A 27703-nucleotide genomic window follows, 5' to 3' on the forward strand; every position below is an offset into this window, starting at 1 on the left:
TCTTCACATCTGTCATGAATGGCTGAGCTCAGTGCTAAAACCAGTTCATGCTGATAGTGCACAGAGGTGTTGAAACAACTGGATTAATTGCAATTGTATTTAATTGTGATTGTGAGTGTTTTTTTAGTACTTGGGTGTGTGTGCACACTGTTCATTTTCTTATGTAAGGGAAAGGGTTAAAAGGCTTTGAGGAAGGCATTATCGAGAAACCAAGTAGCCTATCCTATATACTGTACCAACCCAGTGGACACAATACCCTATTATATTTTTGTAATCATACCTGACTATACTTCCTTTATTCAGTTCAATGTATGCATGTATTAAGTCTGGATATTCTGACTGAACAAGTTGAGATTTTAAGGTTCATGAGAAAGAATAATTCTATACATTCAAATAGTAATATTATGAAACATAGCACAGTCTTTAATATCATAATCTACATTAATCTTTATTAATTTGAACTGTCTGTTGGTCAAAACAGAAAACATGAAGACAGCACCACTTATTCTGGGAAATTGTGATGGGTTTTCACAATTTTTTGACAATTTTAAATAACCTTCAGCTACATGAAGCCATGCAAGCAGCTCTGCGAGGTTGTACCTAGATATGGCAGTGCCTTGAGCTAAATGCTAACATCGGCATGCTATCATGCTCACAATAACACTGTTAACATGTTGATGTTTAGCAGGTATAATGTTCACCATCTTAGTTTAGCATGTTGGCATGCTAACATTTGCTCATTAGCACCAAGCACAGAGTACAACTGAGGTTGAATGCCATTATTTTTGCAGGAATTTGGTCCTAAACCAAAGTGATGGATGATTTGAAATTTTGCTGTATGAGACGTCAGGGAAACACAGTTATAAATGTGCGCACCAGATTTGATGGCAATCCATTTAATGGTTGTTACGACATTTTACTCAAACCCACAAATGTCAACCTCATGGTGGTGCTAGAGGAAAACTCAGGGCATCGGTAAAGTCATTAGCATTCATCTACTGAGAACCACGAACCTTTGCTCAAAAATGAATCCATTTTAACACTTAGTGAGATTTCATGACAATTCCACCAAGAGAAGGTTATCTACTGTATATGTGATATTTTTTTCATAGTGCAGTAATCTGCCTGATTTTTCAAACACAATGGAGAAGTGAAGGAAGTTGTGGAAACTTACATTGTGTTTTTCTTTGTATCTTAGAAGGTAACACTTTTCTTGCTTAATGATGTGTGCAGGTGCTTGGTGAGGAGGTAGGGACTGGACTGAGCCCCGGGCTGAGTTACCTGGAGCAGGTGTGCCAAATGTTGGAGGAAATTGCCAGACAACAGATGCACAACCGAGCGTTACAGACGGAGGCGGATGCCCTGCGGGAACATCAAGACACGCAGGTGGGCCAGGTGAAGACAAGTCATGTATCACATCTTTGCAAAGCAATTAAGAAGCTGTCACAGTATTCACACTGTGTCGGGTTTACAAACATGACATGGTCCTGTCAAGCTGCCAGCGACAAGATGTCTTCTTGCCGCCTGAGGGTTCATAATGTGAATTAAACCATGACGATATTTTGCTTCTCATCACTTGACTCTTTCAGGCTGTCGACACCTGCCAGACTGCCTCTAAAGCTGCTGAGGAAGACCTCTCCTCTTGTCAAAGGCTTGAGAATATAGAAACTGTAGAACACCGTTCAAGTGAACAACAGCAGCAGAAACATGACACTAATAGAAATTTTCGGCGGAGATCGGCTTCTGACACAAATATTGCAACACTGCATTTAAGTGAGTGAATCTTGTTTCTATCCATTTTCACTTTACCTTTTTGATGTGTTTTGTATAATTAAGATATTCTTGGAAATGGACCTCCAGTCTAAAGAAAAGAGAAGAATATTGTTCATGTGTTTGTATTATTGTGTGTGTGTGTGTCTGGTGCAGGAAAGATGAAAACAGACTGCAGAGGGCAGCGTCTGAGTGCACATGACCTTGTGGAGAAGCCAGAGGAAGAGCAAGAAAAGGAGGTATAATGCATTACACTACACATATCTTGTATCCAGGTGAAAAACCCAATCAATGTACCAGCTAAAGCATGTAGACACTGTCATTTGTGTTGTGTTACACTCAGTTTTATAAGCGATATCATTATTATAAGTTATTTTCATTTGACTTTTTCACAATCTTCTCCAAGTTCAGTTTACAAATGTTTCAATGTGTGTTTTCAGGAGTCTACAAAGGAGGAGAGGAAAAGACCTAACAAGAACTGGAAGTTAAAAATAGGCTCTTTGAGAAGAGAGGCGTCTCCCCTGAGAGATACAAAGGGGTAAGATATTGCATTTATTACTGTAACCTTTAAGGGAACAGCATTATTAATCTCATATGATGCATGATGATCTGAGGAAATGTGTGTGCTGCTCCAACATGGCAGCCAGCAACCCCGATGCAGCTCTCCACGGCTAATGCACAATGTATGCTGAGGCGCTGCTGGGAGTTCATTTTCAGTCCGTGCATCTGTTCCTCTTGAACATTTTGTCCTTTTTTCATGAAACTTTGCTAACACACTGCCCCCAGTTTCCCACAGAGTCTTGCTTCAGCTCTGTCTGATGAATCTTTTATCTGTACAGCCAACAGATGCAGTCATCTGAGAAAAGCTCGACCCGACGACGGCTGAGCCAGCTGTTCAGGAGGAGAAGGAAGACTCTGCCTGTATGAATGGAACACAGTGTCATGATGTTTGGACCTTTTTTTTTGACTTTTCTTTAAATGTTTGAGCACTATCACTGCTTTCAAGCTGACTTCCTATTCAGCCCATGTGCTGTAGCAATCTGCCATGTTTATTTATTGCCTCCTATATACTTGCCTTCATTATTTATATTGATAAATGGTGTCATTTTCTGTAAAACTGCGACGTGGAACAGAGTAAATGTGTGGTTTGTTTCTCTGTCATGCCATTCATAATTCAAAGCAGTGCAAAGCTTCATAAGAAAAACATCAAAGTTGTATGTTTTCCACCTGTCAAAGCTGCAGATTTGTAAAGAATATTAGTATGCTCTCTATAGTACACTACACTATAAATGTAAAATAAAATACATACAAGTCTCGCCTATTTTGTGACTGACAATAAGAAGTTGTGAGGCTGTTTCAGAATTATATAATATAAATAATAAAGGTATGGTCTTCATGATATTTGGTACATTTCAAGAAGTTTTTACAAAACCATTTAAAGTCCTTTAATTCATTAACCAATCCATTAACCATCCCCAAAGGTAAAAAATGAAGGGACTTAGTTTCATACTAATAATAACTAAAAAAATAAAAGGCACTATTCTGCAGCCATAATTGCTCTGTAGCTTGACAGATAACAAGCACAGGCCACACAGAGTTACTTTTATCATTATTTAATCTTTATTCACCTAGGTTGGGGGGATAGACCTCCCCTGGCATTCCCATGTAAAGAGATGTCAATGACAAACACGTCCAACCAAACGAGAGAGGGTGAATAGGATTCCAGTCCATACATAAAATACATTTATTTACTATTTACTGAACCACCAGCATCCATTAGTCCCACATAGCATCCATCTGTGCTATTAAATATATAGAGATAACATCTGTGGAGGGATTTATTTACTGTATGTGTGTGAGAGGGAATTGGAAGAATGGGTAGAGCTTATAGACGAAGAGAGTGGTGGTGTTGGGGGGCGAGGGAGAGGGGGGGCCGGGGGCCAGCGTCGAGTCATGCCTGCAGTGTACCCCCCTTGTCTACATGATACCACAGGAGGACAAGGGGTTGGCGATCTGGCAGGTGCAGGCTGACTGGCAGTATTGGCGCACAGTCTGGTAGCAGCTGCGGTCGGCGTCCCCGCCCCACTGCACGGGCCCATTGGGGTCAGAGGGCAAGCGGCTCAGGATGCTGGTGTTGATGGCCAGAGCAGCCAGGCCATAGTCAGTGAACAGCACTGTCTCGCGCCGGCACGTGGGGCAGGAGATGAACTTGTACTTGGGACAGGACTCGTAGAGGATCTGCAGGCACTCCTCACACACCGAGTGCAGGCAAGAGAGGATGCGCGGACGCTTGCCGGCGAAGTTGTAGGTGTGACCGCAGGTGGGGCAGTCCAGGGGCTCGCAGGGCATGACGGGTCCCGAAGAGGAGGAGGACGAAGTGGACGAGGAGGTTGAGGAGGAGCGTAGCACGTACTGGTTGACTATGACGTCCTCCATCTTGTAGTGGAACTGGTGGTAGCAGATTTCGTTGGCACTGGTTTTGCGCTGCGCCAGGAAGCTCTGCTCCCTGCGCGTCACGGGGGCCGGGGGGGACACCATCGGCCGTGGAGACCCGGCTATGTCCAGGGTCAGGTCACTGCAGGCCTGGTTGACGATTATTTCGCCTTCGCCTCCGCCGTCCCACGCCACTCTGGGGGGTGGGGCATAGCGTGGCTGGGTGACGGGCACGGGGCACTCTCTGGGGAACTTCTCCGACTGAATGATCTTGACGGTGTCCATGGGGATGGTGACGGGCTGACGCCTGAGGCAGGACATTCGCACGTTTTTGGAGGTGGAAGAGAGAGGGGCTGTGGCTCTAATCAGCGCTAGGCGACCCTGCCTGGTTCTGTGCAAGGGGAAAAAGACTGTGCTCTTTCTCTGAAGTCAGCCAGTCGAGGGAACATGAGGACGGATGGTTGCCTCCATGTTTCCCTCAGAGAGCCCCCCTTGTGTGCACTACTGTCAGCCTGAGTCTTTATGAGGGGAAGACAGATAGAGGAGCTCAGCCAGAGCACCACAGTCTGCAGCTCTTATTCTGTCACAGCTGATATGTGCAGATGATTTAACAGTCCAGCTTAGAGTATCTGACCAGTGTTGACTACTTTAAGGTAGTTTTTTGTTGTTTTAAATCGCTTACGCTGATGTTCCTGTGCTGTCTCTGATGGCTATGTACAGAAACGTATATTGACACACAAGCACAGTAAGTACTTTAGCACAAAGATATGTTCTCACTCAGCGAACATTAATAAATAATCTCATATGCACACAGATGCTCACATATATACATACAGTACAGGTTGGTGGTTTTCTGCATTCACAGAATGTGGCGGGGACGCAGGGGCGGAGGGGGATTGAGTACAGGCAGTTCAGAAAGGTCCAAGAGGTATTGTCTTAAACTATATCCTGTGGCCTGCCAGGGGAAACTCTTGCCTTCTCAAACTAGCCTTCACATGTGTGTCTCGCTTTAACGCCCGCTTCACTTCCTGTTTTCGGCTGCGGGTGTGTTACACTTCGACTTGAATGCGTGAGAAAGAAAGAAAGAATAACCTCTTTCTCTCTGGTCTTGGCCCAATTTGGTCAGGTGACCCTGTGTGACCCTCTCAGTGGCTTGTTGATAAGCAGGAGGGAGGAGGGGGAGGAGGTGTCTTATTATGCTCAAGGAAGCTGTTGTTGGAATGACTCCTCCAAGGCTCCTAAATTCCTCAAAGGTGGGAGTGAAGGTTTTTTTTATTTTTTTATTGGACTTTCCGACAGTCCACCCAGCAGCAGAAGTGATAACAGTCTGAAGGATGCCTCTGTGCTTGTCTCCTTTTTTCAGTGAGTCAGACTCATAACTTGATTCCTTTGGTCCGTCCACCTGTGAAAAGAGGAAAAAGGGATATTTATATATAAAATGCATGAATTTCCCCTCTGATAAAACACATTGTTTTTCAGTTTTAGTGAATTTGAATGACATTTAATGACATGAAATGCTGATGAAATACAAATGTGGAGGGCTGGGTCAGCTCAAGTTTTACTGGAGCGTGACTTTTATTTTTTAGAAAGGTATGTAGGTGTACAGTTTTGATTGTGCTTTACACCTGTACACGACAGAACACTGCTATAACGAGGATATTTGAAGCTCACATACCCCTTAAAAATTTAATATTTCTATGTATGATTTTAAAATATTTCACATCAGAATTATTTCATTGGGGAAAAAAAAAACCCAAGCAGTTCCCTCAACTGTATCTGTATGAAGATCAGTTTCTTTGTGTTAATCTGATGCCGGGATGACTCGCTCTTGTGACCATTTCCTGTTGCATCTTGGCCTTGGCCCAAGTGCATTTATTTACAGAGTGAGACAATTATCATGTTGCCACTTGCTCTGCTCTTAAAATTGCTATTTTCATTGGATAATGAAGTTATTGTTTCAGTTTCAGTGCAGCTCTGCCATACTGATGCCTACAATGTTCAGATTTTGTTGACACTGTCCTAGGGGTGTTAATTCAATTATATGTGTTACCACTGAGGTCATAGTTCATTATCGTGTTGTATTTTGCCCCCTCTTTCATGTATGTAAATAGGAAGGACACAATAATAAAGACACCTCTCAATATAATCTAGTCCAGTACAATAAACAAAATGGAATTTACCTCTTTCCAACAATGTCACCAAAACCTGAACATCACGAGCTTTGTAAAGGTGGCATGTTACGGCACGGCTGTACTGGATTCTATTGTACAAGTGTACCTAATAAAATGGCCACTGAGTGTATTTACAATACATCATATCTTTTATGATCTTTCTTTTATAAATATTTTATCATTTTGCAGATGCATGTATTCTCTCAGTTTAAATTATTTTATTTGTCATGTATTAGCACACAGATCTGTTTTATTCAGTGTTGTTGCAATTATCAGTAATTTCTACGTTCTGGTGCACACACATATATAGATGTTATATATAAAAATGTTTGCAGTAGCCTGGATATCAGGTCGACTGTGCTGTAAACCGCAGAGGAAGAGTAAGTACAACTGATAAACAATGAGAAGCTAAAGCCTGCCAAACCGTCATTTCAGAGCAGGTGATTGTGACACATGTTGCGGTCCCACACTCGTTATGGTTCCTGCTTCCTGTCAACGCTCAGTCGCCTTGTGAGTTGCGTCAACTAGACTCTGACATGAGTGGGAACAGGTTATAATCGGCACGGAGGCTTTGTGTCATTTTGTGTGTGGGTTTGTGAAAAAGAACAAGTGCACGGATGAACTTTTTTTTTTTTTTCTGCTGCCAAACAACAGAAAAGGGAGGATGACACATCTTTTCATTCTCTGCACGGCTGTCAACAGTCATGATTCATTAGAGGAAAAAAAAAAAACCACTGAGAAGAGGAGGTGACCTACATGGCGAGGAATAGGAAGGAGAAGGAGCACAGCGCTGGTCCTGGTTTCTATTTATGGTTTGTTTATCTACGCACCTCTCAGTGGTTTCCTGCCTCCAACCTCTGCTGAAGATTCACACCGAATGAGAGAGAGATGTTCCGAACAGACGGAAGTGGTTTAGCCCATCGCTTTCACGTGACGCAGTGAGCCATGCTGGGTGCACAGGCAGACATTTGTTTCTCCCCTTTATTCTTTTTTCCATGAATCTTTTGACATATTTGTAAACGGCACACTCAAACACACACAGGGCTGGAAGCCAGAATCACTCACAATCTCACCAAATGTGTCTCCAGCACTGCAGTGTCGCAACACTTCTCCCAAAATAGCTTGTGTTTCTTTCTCATCCTCCTTTACACACAGTGAGGGCAAGGTGTTAACAACAAATATAAAATATCACGTTAGCTTCTTTTAAATCTCTTCTCTCTCTCTCTCTGTCTCTCTGTCTCTCTCTCTCTCTCTGCTCTTTGTGAAAGCTTTTAGTGATTGTTTGGTCTTTATACATAATGTTTTATTCCTATTTATCTGATGTTATTTTATTGTTTTTACGTCCTCTGCACACTTTCTTTTTGATGTGTCTAGTTCTATTTCTTTGTGTAAAGCACATTGCAACATTGTTAAGAAAAGCGCCTATATATATATTATTACTATATTGTGTAGTGATGTCCTAGTGATATATTTTGGGTGCCACTTTTAGGAAAAGATTTGTTTTGTGTTTAGACACTTTGGAGCACTGGAGCATTTGACAACTATGTACGTTATTGCACAAATACAGGTATCAGTGTATATATGGGCAAATTAATAACAAGAAATCGCAGTAGAGAAATGCCAAAGATATATTATGGTAAGTTAGAAGCATAAAATGTCTTTATGTTTAAGTTTAAAGAAAAACAACATAATGTTCAGCTTATACATAATTATTATATTTTTTCAAACTCTTAAATAATGATATAGCAGCAGCCAGTAAAATCCAGTATCAGATTCATATCCTTAAGGGTGAACCTTAAGGATATGGAAATAATCAGCTCCACTTCTCCCAGATATGAAATGCCCAGACACATTTTGTGGACACAAACAGCTTGTGAAAATACTTCCGTCTGATAGTGGAAGGGGTCGAGTTGATAAAGCAACCAGACTGCATGAGGAGCCTTGGAGCCTGGGGGAGATGAAGCAGCTAAAATTACCCTCTAATTTGGTGACAGTGCTATGAAAAGGGCTGATAACTGATGCAGGCTGCCTGTTGATGGGCCCGCTTTGGCGCAGCCTCCTCCTAATCGACAGAGCCCTCTCCGATTATGTAAGGAGCTCATCTCTGGCCCAGCCACCATATTAACACAGTGTAAACTGCTGCAGCTCTCCCACAGTCTTGACATTGTATGAGAGTGTGTGTGTGTGTGTGTGTGTGTGTGTGCGTGTGTGTGTGTGTGTGTGTGTGTGTGTGCGCGTGTGTGCGCGTACATGTCTCTATATCCTTTCCCTGTAGAGGAATTATCACACTAATGAAATCATGGCAGGCATTTGACCTCGTCATCACAAGCAAAAGGAGGAAGAGTAGAGCTGACCACAGAGATGTCAGAGGAGTCTGTCTCAGCAGCAACATTCCTCATACCATTAAACACACACACAGTATAAAGTCTCACACACACATATCCTAGAACATTCTCGCCTTCAGACATCTCCCCATCACGTTCACGGCACCACCCTTTACATTCCAGTGGACACACAAACAAACAGATAACAAGAAGATAGGAGCCACTAAAAGGAGTATTTTTTAAATGTGCACACTGATGGTCAGATTTACTTCTGACTGATTGAACTGACATAAACACACACCTGACCTGAAGAGGACATGCCTAGAACATTCCTATCCTCTCACACTCCCACTATGTTCCTTCATCGCTTTCACACACACACACACACACACACACACACACAACGGGAGAGCAGGAGAAGGGCACCGTGTTCTGAATGAGTCATACAGACCCTGCACATCGGTCTGTCTTCCTACCTGTCTCTCTCTCTTTTCTCTCAATGAAAATCTATCTATCTATCTATCCATCTATCTGTCTATCTATCTTTATGCATCTTTATGAGTAGTCTGTTGGCCAGGACAGAACATACGGTCTTGGATCTCTTTGCCCCTACACCACATACCAGCAGTATGTCAGGTATGCCAGCTATGTTGAGATGTGTATCCACATTCATGCCTCGGCTGGTAAAAAGCATCGTCACATGTCTACTCGGACCTATGCGGGATATTATGTTGTGTTTTGATTGCATAACATATTATGACCTTAGCGTGATCTGGGGACAAATCCCCAGATTTAGTGTATGTTTGCTGGCTGCGGCTCCTCTCTGGGAATCATGGTGTTTGCAGGGCTTCAGTGAAATATTGTGAATAATTCAAAAAGCAGGAGGATGTGCTTCTGTGGCATTTTAACAAATTGAAAATGGTGTGGTGTTGTATGCATGCAGACGACAGATACATCTAGGTATCTTGCTTGTTTTTATGTTTCTAGTGCTTTATATTTTAATGTTATAGACATAATATATACGTTTTTTTTTTTTAAATGTCATGCTTTTCTCAATGGGGTTTTGCACACCATCATTGTCTGAACAACGGAACGAACCTCATGCACATATGACGTGCAGTGGGTTAGTGTCAGGCTGATGAAATACATCTTGATATATTTTTTTCCTAGAATTAAGATCCACACATGACATTTGGCTCTACGGGATGACTTTACATTTACAGTCAATCCATCATGCTGTTTGTCATCACTTGCAACACGAGCTACTGTGTAATTGCAGTCTGATGTTTGTAAATTTTACATGGGCAGAAAGCGCTTGCTGAGTATGTGGGAAGGTTTTTTAATAATTCTTCCTTCTGTCATTCATGGCAGACATCGGCCATTTTGCCTCGCAATTCATTACAGCCAAGTGCTCTTTGTTCTCTTTTGTCAATGTAGCTCCCACAGCAACATGGCAGAGCTTGCACACAGGCAGAAAAATAAAAGCAATAACCAGCATCGCTCCGCCTGACACAGACCTCATAGAAGATTTATGAGGGAAAGCTTCAGCAAATGCCCAGCTCCTCAATAACAACAGTGGCTTGAGTGATTAAGGAGATTGATTTTTCTTTAAAGGAGCCTGTCTCAGCTCGGGGTTAAGGTGGACTGCGTTGTTGATGTCGTGTGAGCCCGAGAGGGGACTCATCAGTGAGATAGAGGTGAGGTGGCCAAAATGTTTGGGCTGTGTGAGATGGAGAGGCTTTAGCTTGCTGCCTCGCATGTGGGAGGGGTGCAGCTCAGGAGCAGCAGTTATGCAATCGCAGCATGGTGTGCCCAGCACTCTCACTGCAGCGCCAATGTATGGCCAATATAGAGATGCCTTAGTGCTGCTGACAACTACAGAACAGGCCGTTCTTGCCCTGTCCCTATAACCCCCCCACCCCACCCCCCCTGCACCCACTGTCTGTCTGTCTGTGCAGAGGTCTGTCAAATGTCATATCTGCCGGAGACATGATACCCACAAATACCATCTACACCCAAACTCAAACATCACTGTGGTCTGAGCAGATAAGCAAGCGTGCAGGTGTTTGTGGGCATATATGTTTCCATTCATGCTTCTGTGTCTGTGTGTTTGCAAAATGGACGGCCATGATGCAACAACCATGTAAATCCCAACTCAGCGTAACAAAGCAAAAGGCAAAAACCACCGCTGTCTATTGTGTTCTTGCACAAAGAGAGATAAAAAGAAGAGAGCCCACACAGAGGAGCCCAATCTCGCACATCTGGAACATACAGCTCACACAGGTGCAGAGTATGAAGATAAACACACAGGAAAATCTTCACCATGAAACAGATGCAAAGCCCTCTCTCATCCTCACCTGTCTGCTTACGCACTTGTCTTATTCCAGTCCTTTCTCCAGTCCTCCTGTCTCCTCTTCCAGTTTTTGCCGATGTTGACGTTGTTGATGCTGCTCTGCGAAGATAAACCAAGCCGCTCAGTCTCTTTGTTCAAGCGATGTCTCACCAGAGGGAGGATGCTCTCTCCTGTCCATATGACTCTGGCAGCATGAACGACAAGCAGCAGTGAGGGGAGGAAAAAGATGGAGGAGATGTAAGATGGAGGAAGCTGTTGCAAGGTGGATGCGTCATGTGTCGGGCTGCTTTCGTTGAGCTCCGCATCCCTCGTTCCTCTCCTGCTCTCCCCTCTGGTACCTTTGTCCTTCACTCTCCCACCCTTGCTCCTTCTCTGACGAGCTGTGGCTGAGCGTCTCCCTCTGGTATTTCTTTCTCCATCCCTCTGTGTCTCTCTCTCTCTTCCTCAGCCTCTCAAATTATTCAGCTTATTACGGGTAGTGACCTGAGTATCTGTGCTGTGCTCCTCTGTGTGCACGTCCCCTTCTCTTCCTTTCTGCCCGTCTCTTTCCTCTGGTCTTCAGGTAAAGCTCCCTTCTTCTTCGTTCCCTCTCCTCTGCTGTTACCTCTCCTCTCGACTCAGCTGCCGTTCATTACTCCTCTTTCTTCTCCTCTGTCTGCTTCAGTCAGTGCGCCTCACAGTCACACATGCGCAGTGTTTTCACACATACATGCACACGCCCACGCACACACACTCTCCCTCTCTGTCTCTGTGCTTCTGGCACCCTCCTTATGCATGAGGCTTGTTTTGCCTGGCCACCGCCTCCTCCCTCTCTCCTTCTCTCTCTCCCTCTCTCTCTCTCTCACTCTCTCTCTCTGTCACACACACACACACACTCACACACACACACACACACACACACTCCCTCTCTCTCTCTCGTCCACTCTCTCTCGCTGCAGCACACACTGCAGTGCCTCTGCAGGCAGGATCACGTTTTCTAGTTGCCAGAGAAAATATTTCAACCAATGAGGAACGTTAACAATGCTGCCCACCCTCCACAACCCCCCCATCTAAAACACAGATACTCACACATGCACACACACACATGAACACGCACATACACTCACACATTTGTACACAAACATGCACACATTCCTCAGAGATATGAAAGCTTTGCACAGAGAGCCATGAATCACACTTATACACTACATGCAATATTAATACAAACACACACACAGGTAAGTACACCAGCCAGACACACAGGAAATACAGGAAGCTGGAGCAAATATCTCTAATCTACACAGTGCAGCCCATCTGATAAGGGAAAATAAAGCATCAATTCACTCACAAATGAATTTTCTATCAGGATGCTGACCGGAAACTTAGCAAAAACAGACCCATCATAATCAGCACTGGCCACAAACATCTCATTCATGTTTGTCAAGTGCAGAAATGGATTCCTACAGGCACAGCCTCAAAGCAAAAATGTCAATAATATAGCAGAGAGGTGTTATTTGCATTCATTCCTCCTTGACTTGACTGCTAAATCTGACACTGCTCAGCGTCTGTAAATTCACTCAGTGACATCAAGGCAGCATCCTAAGCTCCCTCCACAGATACAGCACCATACAGTGATGTTGCATAACTAGGATTTTAATAAGTTTTGTATCTGCTCGAGCCTTCATGCCGACCAATAAATAATCCTCACATCAAAATGGAAAAAAAAAAATGATGTGATTTTTCAGTCGGTGTAAGATGTTTGAGCTTACATAATATGGACATCAAATGCATAATGTGATGAGAGGCAATGCAGCAATAAGTCACAGCTTATAACAGAAAATAGTTACATTGCTCCAGTTTGAAGACATTAGTTGGTACTGTAATTTCAGTTCCATAAACTTACTGTTCTCTAGATCTTCAGACTTCTCAGAAGTCAGAAGTTTGTGAAAGAGCCACAGAATGTACTGAGTGCATCACTGATGCAATCTACGTTCCTCAAACTGTGGCTTTTTGCTGTGCAGTTTTCTGTTACTTACTTTTACTTATCATTTCTTTTACCCAGAAGCCTGTTTTTAGGAAAATGGATGTGCATATCATGTTGAAAGTCCATGGAAACAGATATATATCTATAACATTAAATATTCATGACTAGTGCTGGGAAGTAATAATTACTTAGTAACAGGTTTTCTGAATAACAACAGAGATAAAAGTAACACTTTATAGCATTAATGATCAGTATTAATAAATGGAATACACTATAATGCAGTAATAAGTGTTTATTATTTATTGTATTTGCGCTATAAGCTATAAGGCCTCCTGTATAGAGAAATAATGAATGTTACAGCACAGGTGTAATAATGTTAAATGTCTTCATAGGAGAAGTTTCATTTCCTGACTTGTACTGAACATTAATGAACATAATGTTCATTGCTGAATTCAACTACATTAAAGTGTGTTTTAAAAATATTAATTTTAAACAAGTCATATAATGTATACATGCTAAACAGGGGAACTGAAGTGTTTCCGGGAATACAATTAAATATTGCGCAACTGCATTACATTTACTAATCCCAGTGACTAGGCGTGACTTTAACATTACGGGTTACATTCAGCGTTACAATTTTACCGCGAGTTTGACGATGATGAGTTTTCTCAGTGTCGTGTTGCAGTGAAAGTGCTTGTAGGAGAAACGGGCCTCCAGGTCAGAGCTGACCAATGACACGGAGTGACTCACCTGGCTTTGTTCAGTTGGAGGATGAGTGAACCCCGTGGCTTTGCAGTCAGGACAGGAGTTCCGGAGAGATAGAGCAAGTGTTAAGCTAGCTGCTAGTGGTCAGTGTAATCCTCCATCTGAAATGCTTGTTTTACTAATTCACAGTGCCTCGTTAAAGAAACACAGGTCTTCGATTTTTCTCAATGTGAAATCAATCAGTATAGATCATATCATAATAAACCCACTGACATGAGTAACCTATTAAAAATACTGGCGTGCAACTACTGTAAGAGATGAGAGAAGCACTTGCAGCTTGTTTAAAAATAAACCAAGACCTAGAACGTTATTATTATAAATGTTTTTTTTTAAATGCCAGTGAACCGAAACATTACAAAAATGTCTGTGTAGGACAGTCCTTGAATTGTTTGAGTTGTTTTCCTCCTTTTGTCTGAAGAGGTGAAATGCAGTAACTAGATGTACCTGAAGACCTATATAATTGTAGTTGCCGGGACAATGAGACCTGTCACATGCCCAACATGCCCAACATGTCGTGAAGCATGCTTCTTTCAACAAGACCTGATTTCCACTTCAGCTGCATTGTTGAAATACTCTGCAATATAAATGCTATTTAGGTACACAAGCATTAGCATCAAATATCCTTAAAGTACCAAAAGTAAAAGTACTCATCATAATGACCCATTTCAGGATAATTTATTACATTATATTGTGAGATTACAATTGTTTATGCATTAATGTAAACATCACTTTAATATTACAGCTGGTAAAGGCAGAGCTAATCTAACTACTTTATATGCTCGTTGGAAGCTCAGTCTGTTAAAGCCAAACTAACCAAATGCAGCCCAAGTAGCTTTCCCAGTAAAAGGGATTAAACAGTTTAAACTGTCTTGTTGCATGGTGTAATGTTGCACTTTGACCTTTGTAATGAGGCTCTTGTACCAGTAGGAGGCCATCTTGCGTTTGTTTTGTGTCCTTGTGTTTTTCATAGACTGTGCGGTGCTTTTACATGTTTTTCAAGATTCAGCTGGAGCTTGTACCTAAATCTTGATTGTGAAAGTTGCTTCTTTTCAGACAGACGATGGACTGTTTCACACTCATTACATCACACAGCTCACACAATATTGTACGTCTGTACAGGTTCATGGAATCTAACACAGTAGTCCAGCAACTTTTATGCACTTATCCTGTTAAATAGTTGAGATAGATAGATTGTTCATCATCATCATCATCATCATCATCATAATCATCATCATCATCATCATCATAATCACCATCATCATTCTTTAACAAAGCTTACAAAGAACATACAGTACAAAAGACATGGCATATTCAAAACAAAGTATAAAATTACTTTATTATTATTAAAAGAAATTATCATCCACTATTCTATCACAAATTTTCATCACAGAGGGTAAATGTGCCTGACAGATGGGATGCTACATTAAAACCAAAGTAATGTCTTCTCACTACGGTACGTTTCACTTAGTCATGCCGTGGCTCAACAAAATCACTGCTGGACAAACAGATATAAAGTGATATGCAGCTGATGGAGAATTAGGCAGGGATATAGAGTATGGACAAGGGCCATTTGCAAGGAACAAAACATGTAAGTCCAAGGCAGAAATAATAAATGATTTTAACAGCGGTGCTCATATTCAAGGCTACATTTGTGCTATTCACTCACACATTAACCACAGAGTTAGTGATAAAAGATAATAAATTCATCGTAACGGGAATGATTTACAAGTCCTGTGGTAAATTAAAAAGTGACGTGCGTAGGTTATCAGCATTTATTTACTGTAGGCACATTAAAGATAGTTTAAATTGCATTTACATTTATCTTTAATCATTGGACCTTGAAGTAAGTATTAATACTAAATCTGTTCAATAAGGTGCAGTACAAGGAGATCAGGTAGAGAAGTGCCCCCAAAGTGCACAGTAAATGCTAGTTAGGCATGTTAGGATATTAGCAGAGAGATGCTCTCAGAAGAGATGAGTCTTCAAGAGGGTCTTGAGAGGGACGCCCCAGCTCTGATGGCATTCAGTAGCTTGTTCCACCACAAACAAGAACAATCTGGACTACAATTGCCTTGTGTGCAGGGATGGCAATGCCGGACAACATTCACTGGAGGAATGCAGTTGCCGCGAAGGAGCATGAGGCTGTATGACTGAGTTTAAGCAGATGGGTACAGACCCAGAAGTCACTCTGTAGGCAAGCATTAGTGACTTGAATTTGATACTGGTGGCCATGGGTAGCCAGTTTAGGTCAGTGAGCAGCAGAGTGACATGTGGCCTCTTTGGCTGATCAAAGACCAGACGTGCTCATGCCTCTGGACCATCTTGCAGGGGTTCACTGCATGTGAAGGGAGGCCTGCCAGAAGGGCACTGTAGAAGTCGCGATGAGAGATATCTATGGCCTATACCAAGAGCTGGGTGACATACTGAGTCAGATAAGGCCTGATTTTCCTCATGTTGTATGTTACAAAGCGGCACAACCAGGAGACAAATGCAACATGGTCAGGAGGGATAGCTGGTTATCAAACAGGGTTCTCGTGACCTTGGTTGGGGTGAGAGATGAAGAGACGATTTTGATATTATGATGAAGTGATTGGTTGGCCGGGGTGACCAAGAGTTCATTCACAGAGGTTTAGACGAAGGTGGCGTTCCTTCATCCATGTGGATGTCTGAGAGAATTTACCTCAGTAAGAGCAGATTTAAGCAGAAATGTGATGTGTAGTAGAATAAACAGCAAACCAGTGTCTTACATTTTCAGCAGGAATGACAGTGAACCACCAGAGGGAAGTAAAGAGAGTCAGACAGTGACTGAGTAATTCACAGCCCTTTTTCCCTGAGATGTTTTTATTCATTAACGCCTAAAACAACATACAGCAAAGTGCATAGATTTAAGAAGTGACAGCACTCATGGACTTTGAGCACACACTCAACACAAGGCTTAGGTAGAATGAGGTAGCAAATACATTAATTAAAATCTTACAGGTAATTTACTGGCATGTCTTTTATCACTCTCTTTTTTCATGATTTAAGGCAGCAAGCTTTCCACGGTTAGTGCAGCATGGTGAACGTGAAGGCAGCGTGAGTCATCCCTCAGCTTCATTCATGAGCTGTTTTCCAGAGCCACCCTTGCCCTCTCTCATTATGCTTACACAACAGTAAAGACAAGAAAGAAAACTCACAGTTAAGACTGGAGGAGCTACAGTTGTGCAGGGGGTCAGGTCAGTGTGTAGCATACTGATGTGTGAATATTTATGCACAATATTAATACGTTTTAAATGCAATACATGTTAATATTTATAGTATGGTTTACTGATTAATTCAGCAGCACAAAATACCAGGAAAAGTTAACCGTTAAAAATCATTTAAAAAAAAAAGAATCACATAATATTTTCAGCGTTTTAGACAGTCACTTACTTAGCAAAAATATATTTTATGTTCTGGGGGAGTTCAGTAGCCATACAAGAGTATAGAAAGGTCTGCAAGTGCATTATCTTATTTTAGTGGGTTGTGTCTCCTGTCTGGTTTGTTTGGTTATAAATTACATTCATGTAAAATCCTGTCATCCTGTGTTCGAGAGCAACCGGAGTCAGTCGAGTTTCTTTAACCGAAAAAGCCATGGCAGAAAACAGCCACACACAGGAGGATGATCGCGTTGACGTTGACAACATTCCTCCACAGAGGCACCTCAGTGGTGTCTGTGAGCTTTTTCTGCAGCTCCGCCTCCTCGTCTGGAGTCAGCTTGGGGGCTTTTTTCTGCTCCAGGCCACAGAAGCACATCACTGCCTTCTTGCACAAGCCTGGCTCCTCCTCTGGCTCTGTGATGGAAGAGACAAGAACGATGAGGAAAATCTGCTTGTGTGTGTGTGTGTGTGTGTGTGTGTGTGTGTACATACTGGAGTGCACCCATCTATGTATATACTGTATACTGTCAGCTGATTACCTTCTATTTCCATATGGTCGTGGTTATCAACCCAGTCATCCTGTTCAAGGTCCACCCTCTCCTCCGTGCGGTTCCTCAGGCTCCAGCAAAGTCGATACAACTAGACAAACAACACATTGCATGGGTCGAAACAAAATATTTATGACGTCAGTCATGGCAGTTTCTTCCAGTGAATGGTTTGTGGAAATTAATTTTTTATCCAGACTTATCTCACAGTAATCACGTACATGCTTGTCATCGACGGGTTTGGTCATGAGAGAAATTCCCAGGATGATGATACAGGAGACAACGAACAGGATGATGGAGAAGTAGAGGTAGTGGACTCCACATATGATGGTGGGACAGTTACTGGGATTAACACAGCTTCCTGTCCCATAAGCAAACTCAGCTATCATCCTGGACAGGCCAATAAAAAGGCCAATAATGAGGCCATAAAATGCACCCTGAGGAAGGAAAGAAACAATTATTGTGATTACAGTGATTGTATGAAGTGTAGAAAATGTGGTGCTTTCTTGCTAAGATTTAGATGTGACAATTAATACTGATACGTAGAATGCTAACATATGAAACATGCACCATGTAAAAATATTATCATAGAGTGCCGAAGGAATCGTGTTTGTGTAGGCCAACTCGGAAGATAGCATCTCCCTGGTTCCCTCAACAAAAAGCCAATGCAATTTTTACATTGGCTTTTTGATTATTGAAAAAAAAATCTCTGTGACAAACAAATGTTTATGATACCTACACATTTTGTTCAGCAAGATCATTTTCACAAATGTACACCAATTTTATGATTTTTGAAGCCTAAATACAATTGCCATGAGTAAAAAACCTATGTTGGGCTATAAACAAACTACACCACGGTCGCGTGACTTCAATGTCACCACTCCTAAACTTTCAACTCGTAGTTTGATTTAGCTCTTACCTCTTCTACAAAAGCCCATCCTCTTAAAAAGTAATAGTTTGCAAATGTATAAATACAACAAGGCTGTCCAAGTGGACCGGTTAGTGTAAAAGCTTAAAGAAATCACGACTCGGATATCTTCTGACATGTTTTATGTCATAGAATAAAATGTCAAAATGTCTTCAGCTTGTGTTAACACAGACCTTATTTCCGGCATCTGACCAAAGACCCACTGAAAAAACCTTAGGACGAGGGAACCGGCAGTGCTAAAATGCTAACTAAGTTCCACATGTTAGGCCTCATTCTTGCAGCACTCTATTGTGAACATGTTAGCATGATGACAGTAGCTCAAAGCACCGATGTACTTAATTACAACCTCATAGAGCCACTAGCTTGGTCGTAGACTGTTAAATAGATGGTTGAAGTGGAAACTCACAGACTCATTGACACGTTTGCAGAAGATGGCGAGCAGGAAGACTGCTGCAACGGGTGGTGTGAGGTAGCTGGTGATGGACTGGATGTAGTCAAAGAGCTGGCCACTCTGGGCTGACTGCACCACAGGGATCCATGCTATGCTCACAGCAATCAGGGCCACGATAAACACTCTGTACACAGTCACATGGACACACACACATGGAATTAGTAGCACTTAGAAATCTTGACAATAATTAGAAACCAGATTGAACGCAACGCAAAATGCGTTTTACCTGCCGGCAATCATGAGTTCCCTCTCAGTGGCGGTGCGGCGAATCTTAGTGTAGATGTCCATTGTGAAGAGAGTGCTGGCACTGTTGAAGATGGAGGTAAGTGAGCTCATCAAAGAGGCCAGCATCACAGACAGCATAAGACCTCGCAGACCTGAAATAGATCGTATTACAGATTAAAAACAAGGAAGAAGATAACTCTAAGAAAAAGGCTGTAGTTTGCATTTTATTCACATCAGACAAAGGTATTCAGGAACCTACCATTGGGCATGAGATACACCACCAGTTTCGGATAAGCAATGTTGGTGCAGCCCACACTAGCCCCGCAGTATTTTTCACATTCTGCTGGTTCCACACAGGCTACCTCATCTAGAATAACATGAATAAAATCAGCAGGATATTCAGAAATATTCCAATTATCTCTGCAGTAAGATATGCATGAGCCGCAGTCGTGCTTTCAGCCTGTGAGCTTAATGATGAGCTTCAAAAAAACAAAAAAAACAACAAGCCACAACTCGCTCACCAGCGTAGAGGATCCTGCTGATCATCCCAGGGAAAACCATAAGGAACATAGGCAGCAGCTTTAGGTAGCCACATAGGATACAGCCTGCTTTCACGTGAGATAAATTCTTTGCTGAGAGGCAGCGCTGGACAATCACCTACAGATGGGAAAAGATCAGTAGAACCGTGATACAATCAGTGGTAAATGGATGGGAAAATGGTTGAAGTGGGCTTCACAGTACTCTCTCCATTTCAGGTTCCACTCAAAATATTTGCAGATTAAATACACCACTCAATCCTGAGAAGCCAATCAGACATGCTTGATGATAAGTATTCTCTTGTGTTAACTGAGCAGGGATAAAGGGACGCTGATCATAATGTGTTCATCTGTGTACTGGATGTCAAGATTAGTTCTTCATTGAGGTCCAGCATCAGTCCGTCTCTTTATCTTATCTCAGTCTATGGGAGTGCATTAAGGTCTAACTAACAGCAGGCCAGCGCAGATTGCTTGAGTGCTGTCATAACACATAAATGTGTGTACAAATGCACAGGAATCAGTTGAATGAGTCTGTGTGTGTGTGTGTGTGTGTGTGTGTGTGAGTGTGTGTGTGTGTGTGTGTGTGTGTGGGCTTGTTTTACTATATTCATGGGGTCTGCAGACTGGGAGCCCACTATACTTGTGGGGTCAGACGGCTTTGTGGGGGTCAAAATGCTGGACACCAAAAAGTTGAAATGGTTGTTTGAGGGTTGAGGGAACTATTTGTATATTTTCCTATATTGCTACATATAGCAACCTTAGCATTAACAGCTGTTTACTTACCAGTCTAGAAGAAACGTTGCAAGTTCAGCATCAAACTTAATTCCTTTACTCATCAAAAACTATCTCCAGTGGTAGAAAGCAATGCCAATGTTAACTCTTGTGTCTATCACATCCTTTCTCCTACTGAAGTTAGCACGCTAACCAGCTAGCCCCGGCCTGTCTGAAAACGTAGCGCTGCTCAGAGGGCATATTATAACCTTTTGTTTTCTAAACGCAATAATGGCAGAAGCTCTTGTCAAGTCTCACCACCACCTGCTCCTGGCAAGAAACCACATTTGGCGGCATAGAAAACTTACAAATAGCCTTTTTAAGACTTGATTTTAGGATTAGAATTAGGTTTAAGTTACAGGTAGGGTTGTGGTTAGACATTCAGTTGTGATGGTTAAGGTCAGGGTAAGGGCCGCTCCAGGGAATGCATTATGTCAGTGACAGGTCCCCATGAATGCAGTAAAACTTCTGCTCATACTCGTGTTTTGTAATAAATGCCGCTGACTCAGCACAAGTATTGCATGCTCACTATCACAATGGCCCCACAGTGTTGTTGTCCATTTGCTTGACTGACCTGATCAGTGCACCAGTACCACAAGGCCTGAATGGTGAGTCCAAACACCAAGCCAGGCCACGGCAGGTCTCCTGTAATTGCATTCCTAAAAATATGGAAGGAGTCTGCCCGAGGCTCGTAGCAGCTTGCACTGATGTTAGCTGTGATGGAAGGGATGGCCTCCATGTAGAGCTCCTGGAAACGTCCGTAGCCTCCCACCTCATCAAAAGCTGAAGAAGTGTGTACAGGTTAGACTAACTTGCAGTGATTTTTACTCTCCAGCAGTTTGCTGTGACAAAAAGGATTTTTCCTGTCATAAAAAGTAATTTTAAAAAAAGAGACACATTACCAAAGCCCATAAGGATGAATGATCCAACAATCATGATGATGGTCTGTAAGGTGTCTGTGTAGATCACTGCAGCCAGTCCACCTGAGGCACAGTATGTGATGTTGTCAAGCTAGAAAAGCTTAATTCAAAATCAATACATTTTATTGCCACTAATGTACGTAACTGAATTTAATGGAGAAAATAAAGTCAAGTAATGTTTGTACATGATCCAATTCATCTCGCCAAATTAGTTAGTCAGTGTAAAGTGGTGTTATGTAAGTTGTTGTGAGTGATTTTTCCTGTAAAGCTATAAAGTTCAGGTGTGGATGCTTTATTACAGCACAGCAACAGAAGGCCAGTTCCTGCTTATCGCAGTCCATGGGTGATTAACCATAATAACACTCCACCGATAAACTGGCCAGGGGGAGAGAATATGTATATCCACATACATATGGCCTCACCTTTACCCCCTGTCATGATCCCATTCATAAAGTAGATAAGACTGGCCATCTTCTGGCTTTAGTTTATGAGTAAAATGTCGATCTATGAGTTCAGTGGAAAAGGAAGAGAGTGCATCCTTGGTGGACAAACCTGTGACGGTGTACAACGCAGTAATCAGTAGTAGCATGACAACAGCGAGGTAGATATTTAACCCAAGAGCCTGGTTGATGAAAATGGCACCAGAGAACATGTCTGCCTGAGTGGAGCGAAGAGGAAAAAACACACCACTTCACTCAATAACGTCCAATATGGGCACAATGACGAAATAAAAATCTGGCATGTGAGAGATGCTGAGGCTGAGGGTTAAGATGTGATGTCACAGCGACTTACTGAGATCTTAGTGAAAACATACAGGAATAGGGACAGAACAGAGAGATAGATTCGAATACGCTGTCCTCCAAACCTCTTCTTCAGGTACTCAGGCATGGTGACCACCTAAACACAACCACAAATCATGAGAGTTTTACTAATATTGCTGTTGTTATGAAAATGGCATGTTATGGCATGTGTGTTCTGTTTACCCCAGCTTTAATGTAGATGGGCACAAAGAGCCATCCCAGAATGACGACCACAATAAGAGCCTGAAACACACAGACGCGCACACAAACACCCACACACACACACACACACACACACACACACACACACACAAGGACACAAACAATAAATAATCAGTGCCACCTTTCACTTAAAGTGTCTCCTATAAAGATAAAGCCCTGTTGCTCTGTCCTCCGCAGGGTGAAATTCACATGATAATGTACAGACTTATCAGATCACCTGACTGACACAACTGATAATATCTGTGTCACAGGTTAGAAACACATTTGTCTAAGAAGTGATAATGTTTTAATTGGCACATCAGATGCACTTTACTCACGTTCCATTCAAATCCACCAATCGCTATTCCTGAAGCTGCAGCAGTCCCTGCGATTCCTACAAAGTGGCCACTGCCAATGTTGCTGGCAAAGAGTGATGCTCCGATCTGTGGAGTGCATAGATAGTAGAATCTGTCGGTGATGAGGGTGCATCATTTCCAAAATTGTCACAAGTTTGTTTGGAGTGCATTTGATAACAAGAATGGCATCAAATGGATAAAAAAAAAAAAGAATTACAGGGCGGATTGAGGATTCCAGATGACTGCACTTTTATGGTATTATGTAATCAGTGTAATAGAAATACTTGATGATCTACACACCTAATTACTCTAACAAAACCTGATTTTACTGGAGTACTGAAGTACTGTCATAATAACACTACATCTACTGTAGATTGGAATTATTAAGAAATTAATCTTAACAATCATGGAAGTGACTCTACCCACCGGCCACCACACCATACTCCTCCCTGCCAGGAAGAAGCCACCGACAGTGGCTCGGTTGGTGCGAACCATAGCCTGCAACAGGAGAGGTGAACATTTCAGACAATGGAGAAATGCGTTTGCGAAAAACAGCTACAGATAGTCGCACACTACTTCAAAACTCACTCACTGCATATTTGTTAATGACCACATTTTATTTGATACACAGCTGCTGCAACAGAATCATTGCATGTATACATCTAAAAAATATCACAGTAGCATTACTAACATTAATAAATGGATGCAATTTAACAAAACACGTGCATTCTGAAGTGTAAAAATCTTCTTATCTGCTATAAAACAAACAGTCAGGTGTTGTCATTGCACAATATCCGTCCACTCCCAGTCCTATAAAGGTGTTAAAAACAAGGACCTTGTGGCTAAAAGTGAGATGCATTTTATAATGATTATTTTGACTTCTCCAACATATATAATAAGTATTAGATTTTCCATTGTGGCTCAAATACAGACAAAACGTCTTTTCCATTTCATGGAATGAAATAAAATAACGGTTCAACTCTCACAGCTTTGAAGCTGGTGACAAGTTAACTATTCACAGGCAAGAAGGACTTAAAGAATGGTCGCCTAAAAATACTGGACAACTCACCCATACTCCGACAGCCAGGACAACCACAAAGTAAATCACAATGACCGAGATATCTGCTGGATTGTTAAGGGCCACGGTGGCATTGTTGGCTCTTGCATTGCTCCTTATGAGGGAGAATCCAAAGTAATCGTTAGACATTTTCCTGTGAGGGTGACCAGAGTACAGAAGTGCTGCTGGAGTTGCTCCTCTTTGACTGAAACACCTGCTTTTATACTGCCTCTGTATATGTGTGTGTGTGTGGGGGGGAAAGATGGGAGGGTGGGTGTGTGTGTGTGTGTGTGTGTGTGTGTGTGTGTGTGTGTGTGTAAGAGAGACAGCAAGTGAGAGAGTGCGTTTATCTAATAAATAGAAATTGTGTTTGGTTGTAAGTGTATTTGGATGCACAAATAAACCTCGCTGCTACAAGACTGTGGAACTGACAATGAAATGTGTAAAAATGTGTAACTTTAAGCAAATAAAATTGTTAATCATCAACCTACAAGGAAATACCTCATGTGTTCCTTTAAAACAAAGAACCTACAGATAAACTCTAGATCATTTCAGTTTGGTTCAGTCCAAACATATATGATGACAGATATAACACAGAAACAACACAACTAAAGCAGTTTCCTGTAAATTAGAAAAACAGAATAGAAAAAAGAAAAACTTTTTTTTTTTAAAATCCAACAAAACTGATTCGCTGCCTTCTGAGACAAATAAGACTTGGTTACTGTATGTTAACTCATAAAAGCTGTGTTAAATAATCCTCTCACTGCCCCCACACACTAATTTAAATTCTAAATACGTCCTACCAACAAGGAAATATTTTCACATTACTGTAAGTACAAAAAGCACTTAACCCCCGACTTCACCCCACCCACAGGGAACACTAAACATCTGTCATACAATTGAGTGTTTGTGTGTTAATTATTACTCGAAAGGCTGAAGTTTGAGGGAAGGCTTTAACAGAAAATTAGAAGACAACCATCTTCATGTTTTTAAAATACATTGTCGGTATATAGTTTACAGTCATGCTAGCAAACACTGAAACACAGGGGCACATTCGATACAAAAGTAACATCAAAGAAACAAAATAACAAATCACCAAGGACAAAAAACAAAAACGACAACAATAAAGACACTGGGACAAGGTCAATTCTGCACCTCTGCTTATGTTAAAGCAAGGTGCGAAAAAGGGATAGAACTTGTGTAATAAGACTTTTGAATAACGGAAAATATCTGTAACTCTAAATGTTGATCTTCAGTAGTACAACTGCCATTACATTATATTCCCTTCAAACATTTGTGATTCCTGTGTGGGCTGGAGGAACATTATGGTCTGTACAAGTATAAAGAAAATATTATCATCAGCCACTAGGTGTCTCTATAGGACAGTGAAACTTATCCAGAAGCCAGGTGACTATGAGCTCGTACATGAAGCACAGATATTTAAGGGTATATATTTTGTCACTCACTGTTAATTTAATTCATTAATATGCTAATTTGACAAACCATACACTAGTGTTAAAGCCTGTACATAGTCCACCCACACTGGTGTTTTCACATATGTGGCATGATTAGACGTCTTCTCAAGACTGTGTTCAGACTGACAGCTCTCTCACTCTCCTGTTAACTTTAAATTCCCGAACCCAGCTTCAGCGTGACCAGAGGTCTGACCCTTTAGAAACACTTGTGTGGGTGTGTGGGAGCTTTAACAAAATCTTTGCAGGAAAACACCAGTGAAACAGTGTAACTATACATGGACCTAAGCACTGTCAAGGAAAAAATAAATTTAAGATCGTGAAGGTTTTGTTGTAAACAAAAATACAACAGAAAAGAATAGCCACCTTATTTATATTTTCATAATTTTAACTGAGAGTGATGATCAATATTTTATTTTCTATTTGTACATATGGAGGTTTTATAGGTTGTATAGCAGTTGTTGATAGAAAGGGCAAACGTCCATTGAGCGGGGTCACATGAGACGTTTTCTGTCACAAAATACATGATTATAGATTTAAAAACCCATACTGGCTGATTATACAAAAGCAAAGCAAAAATGGCGTCATAGTTAGTGCTTCAGACACCCTAATTATAACAAACTGTAATTAAGAGAGTAATTAAGTTTGTTTATTTAAAGGATTTAAATGAATGTAATTGAAACTTGTTATTAAATGGCCTTGAGCAACCGTCACCCAAAAACAATTTCTCACCACCTATGCCCCCCAGTGTTTCCAGACTCCTTTGACCCAGTGAACTGCTGCTTGGAGATTTATCTATCATTATAATTCTGACATCCATGTCCAAGGTTACTGTGCTCCGTCACCACTGAAGCTGTGGGGAAAGTGCAGAGGAGGAGGAGGAACCAGGCGAGGAAGTGGAGAGGAAAGTTACTGGTAATATGATTAATGATGTAGTAGAAAGATAAACAATCATATGTATAATAAACATGGGATGATTTCATGTTTGTGACTGGATTTACAAAGTATTATAGGTTATACTTAGAGGCAAATATTTTCATTATTTAGATTTTTTAAATCTAATGTCCTAATTGTTGAATGTCATAAATTGATTAATTTTTGACAGAGCAGAGTTATCTTGCTGTAAAAACATAAATCATAGAGAGTGAAAAGGCAGCCAAAGCTTAAACATTTTCATCTGTGTTATTATTATTATTTCATATCAAAAAGTGTGAATAAAGGGGAAAAAAACTAAACCATTACTTTGACTTCTGCCACCACAGTGTTCTACAGAAATGCAACAGCGTGGATGGCACGGAGAGGAAGACATGAGATGAGGGAGTTATCAGACTGGTACTGTTACAAATGGCTGCTTGAAATCTCTAAATGGGGACAATCAATATTCACTTGAATGAAAATCAATCACTGGAATGAGGCCAGTGCTCTGTGGGGATTAAGGCTCGGTCACACCCGCTGATTTCAGTGCTGATTTTAAACCCAAGAGGAGGCTTTGGCCTTCTCTAACAGCTCCAGACAAGCCAACATTTTCTCAGACGTGTCTGACTTTATGTGGCCCAGTTTACTTCTGTGTTCTCCAAGACTGAAATCTGAGCATAAACCTGGCAGGAGCCTGTTGGTGCTTAAAGTGCCACAGAGCCGATCACATCCCAGGGCAGCAAGACCGCTAACAAACACTGCTGATTAGTGCGAGGAATTGATATCTTGCAGTCCATTCCCCATATATGGTAGTCTATATAAAAGTGTGGGAAAATACTGTAGTTGTCTTTGGCACACAGAGCAGAGATTGAGTGTCCTGTGGTCAGGACAGACAGAGTTAACGCCTCCCTGCATATACATGTATGTAGGATTCAGGACTCTCTGGCAGAGGGGCCCATGTGCTCAACCAGACAAACAAACCCACAGGCTGGGCCGCAGAAGACAGACTTAGGGACAGTATTTGTCTTGTGACTTTGGCACCACAAGTTAATGCTTCATATTGCCCTATGTCCATGTTTCAGTTTCAAAAATCAGAGCGTAAAGCCACAAAATCTATTCCCAGCTACCGAGTTTGTTTTCCAGAAATATTCATAGCTTGTGATCTCACTGATGTGTAGCCATCTCTCATGTCACTTTCACATAAACACCTCACCCAGAAGTTTGATAATGCACCTTTCAAAGATCAAAGATTCATGGCAGCTGTAGTAGATGAGTTCAATAATTGTTCAAATGAAAATGTGGTTAAAGTGTATCAGTGAGAACTCTTTTATTGTAGAATATGGGCAGAA

The 27703-nt window shown here is 41.6% G+C and overlaps 3 protein-coding genes across 5 annotated transcripts; 1 reads left to right on the forward strand and 2 right to left on the reverse strand.

Annotated features, from left to right (window-relative positions):
- The first annotated feature begins 696 nt into the window (after positions 1-696).
- On the forward strand, positions 697-3091 carry LOC147818091 (uncharacterized). Of its 2 annotated transcripts, none has more exons than XM_087178705.1 (5): positions 697-1395; positions 1590-1773; positions 1927-2009; positions 2211-2308; positions 2610-3091. In XM_087178705.1, the coding sequence occupies exons 1-5, from the start codon at positions 1300-1302 to the stop codon at positions 2695-2697; spliced, it is 549 nt and encodes a 182-aa protein (XP_087034831.1). In that variant the 5' UTR covers positions 697-1299; the 3' UTR covers positions 2698-3091. The 2 variants fall into 2 exon arrangements, with proteins under 2 accessions (XP_087034831.1, XP_087034832.1); XM_087178706.1 differs by having other exon boundaries at positions 711-1386.
- A 276-nt stretch (positions 3092-3367) lies between these two features.
- rnf208 (ring finger protein 208) lies at positions 3368-11898 on the reverse strand. Of its 2 annotated transcripts, none has more exons than XM_023424032.2 (2): positions 11072-11898; positions 3368-5605 (listed from the first exon to the last, which is right to left on the reverse strand). In XM_023424032.2, exon 2 carries the CDS (start codon positions 4522-4524, stop codon positions 3748-3750), a length of 777 nt encoding a protein of 258 aa, XP_023279800.1. In that variant the 5' UTR covers positions 4525-5605; positions 11072-11898; the 3' UTR covers positions 3368-3747. The 2 variants fall into 2 exon arrangements, with proteins under 2 accessions (XP_023279800.1, XP_023279799.1); XM_023424031.2 differs by having other exon boundaries at positions 11056-11898.
- A 4704-nt stretch (positions 11899-16602) lies between these two features.
- slc5a1 (solute carrier family 5 member 1) lies at positions 16603-24176 on the reverse strand. The gene is made up of 15 exons (XM_023424030.2): positions 23980-24176; positions 23337-23408; positions 22893-22997; positions 22537-22596; positions 22346-22450; positions 22106-22211; positions 21536-21616; positions 21208-21416; positions 19848-19983; positions 19586-19693; positions 19328-19478; positions 19057-19225; positions 17944-18159; positions 17717-17816; positions 16603-17591 (listed from the first exon to the last, which is right to left on the reverse strand). Exons 1-15 carry the CDS (start codon positions 24115-24117, stop codon positions 17377-17379), a joined length of 1971 nt encoding a protein of 656 aa, XP_023279798.1. The 5' UTR covers positions 24118-24176; the 3' UTR covers positions 16603-17376.
- Positions 24177-27703: the final 3527 nt, after the last annotated feature.

This window comes from Seriola lalandi, unplaced genomic scaffold (genome assembly GCF_002814215.2).
Source record: "Seriola lalandi dorsalis isolate HSWRI2012SDOR001 ecotype SW California unplaced genomic scaffold, Sedor1 jcf7180002054697, whole genome shotgun sequence".
Classification (NCBI taxonomy): domain Eukaryota; kingdom Metazoa; phylum Chordata; class Actinopteri; order Carangiformes; family Carangidae; genus Seriola; species Seriola lalandi.

Excerpts from the sequence above, each read along its gene's own strand:
- LOC147818091 (XM_087178705.1), top strand. The coding sequence starts at position 1,300 with ATGTTGGAGGAAATTGCCAGACAACAGATGCACAACCGAGCGTTACAG. Across the intron at positions 1,396-1,589 it reads AAGACACGCAGGTGGGCCAG|GCTGTCGACACCTGCCAGAC; the intron begins GTGAAGACAAGT and ends TGACTCTTTCAG. Across the intron at positions 2,309-2,609 it reads CCCCTGAGAGATACAAAGGG|CCAACAGATGCAGTCATCTG; the intron begins GTAAGATATTGC and ends TTATCTGTACAG.
- slc5a1 (XM_023424030.2), bottom strand. The coding sequence starts at position 24,117 with ATGTCTAACGATTACTTTGGATTCTCCCTCATAAGGAGCAATGCAAGA. Across the intron at positions 19,479-19,585 it reads GGTGTATCTCATGCCCAATG|GTCTGCGAGGTCTTATGCTG; the intron begins GTAGGTTCCTGA and ends GATCTATTTCAG. Across the intron at positions 19,226-19,327 it reads GAACTCATGATTGCCGGCAG|AGTGTTTATCGTGGCCCTGA; the intron begins GTAAAACGCATT and ends GACTGTGTACAG.
- rnf208 (XM_023424032.2), bottom strand. The coding sequence starts at position 4,524 with ATGTCCTGCCTCAGGCGTCAGCCCGTCACCATCCCCATGGACACCGTC.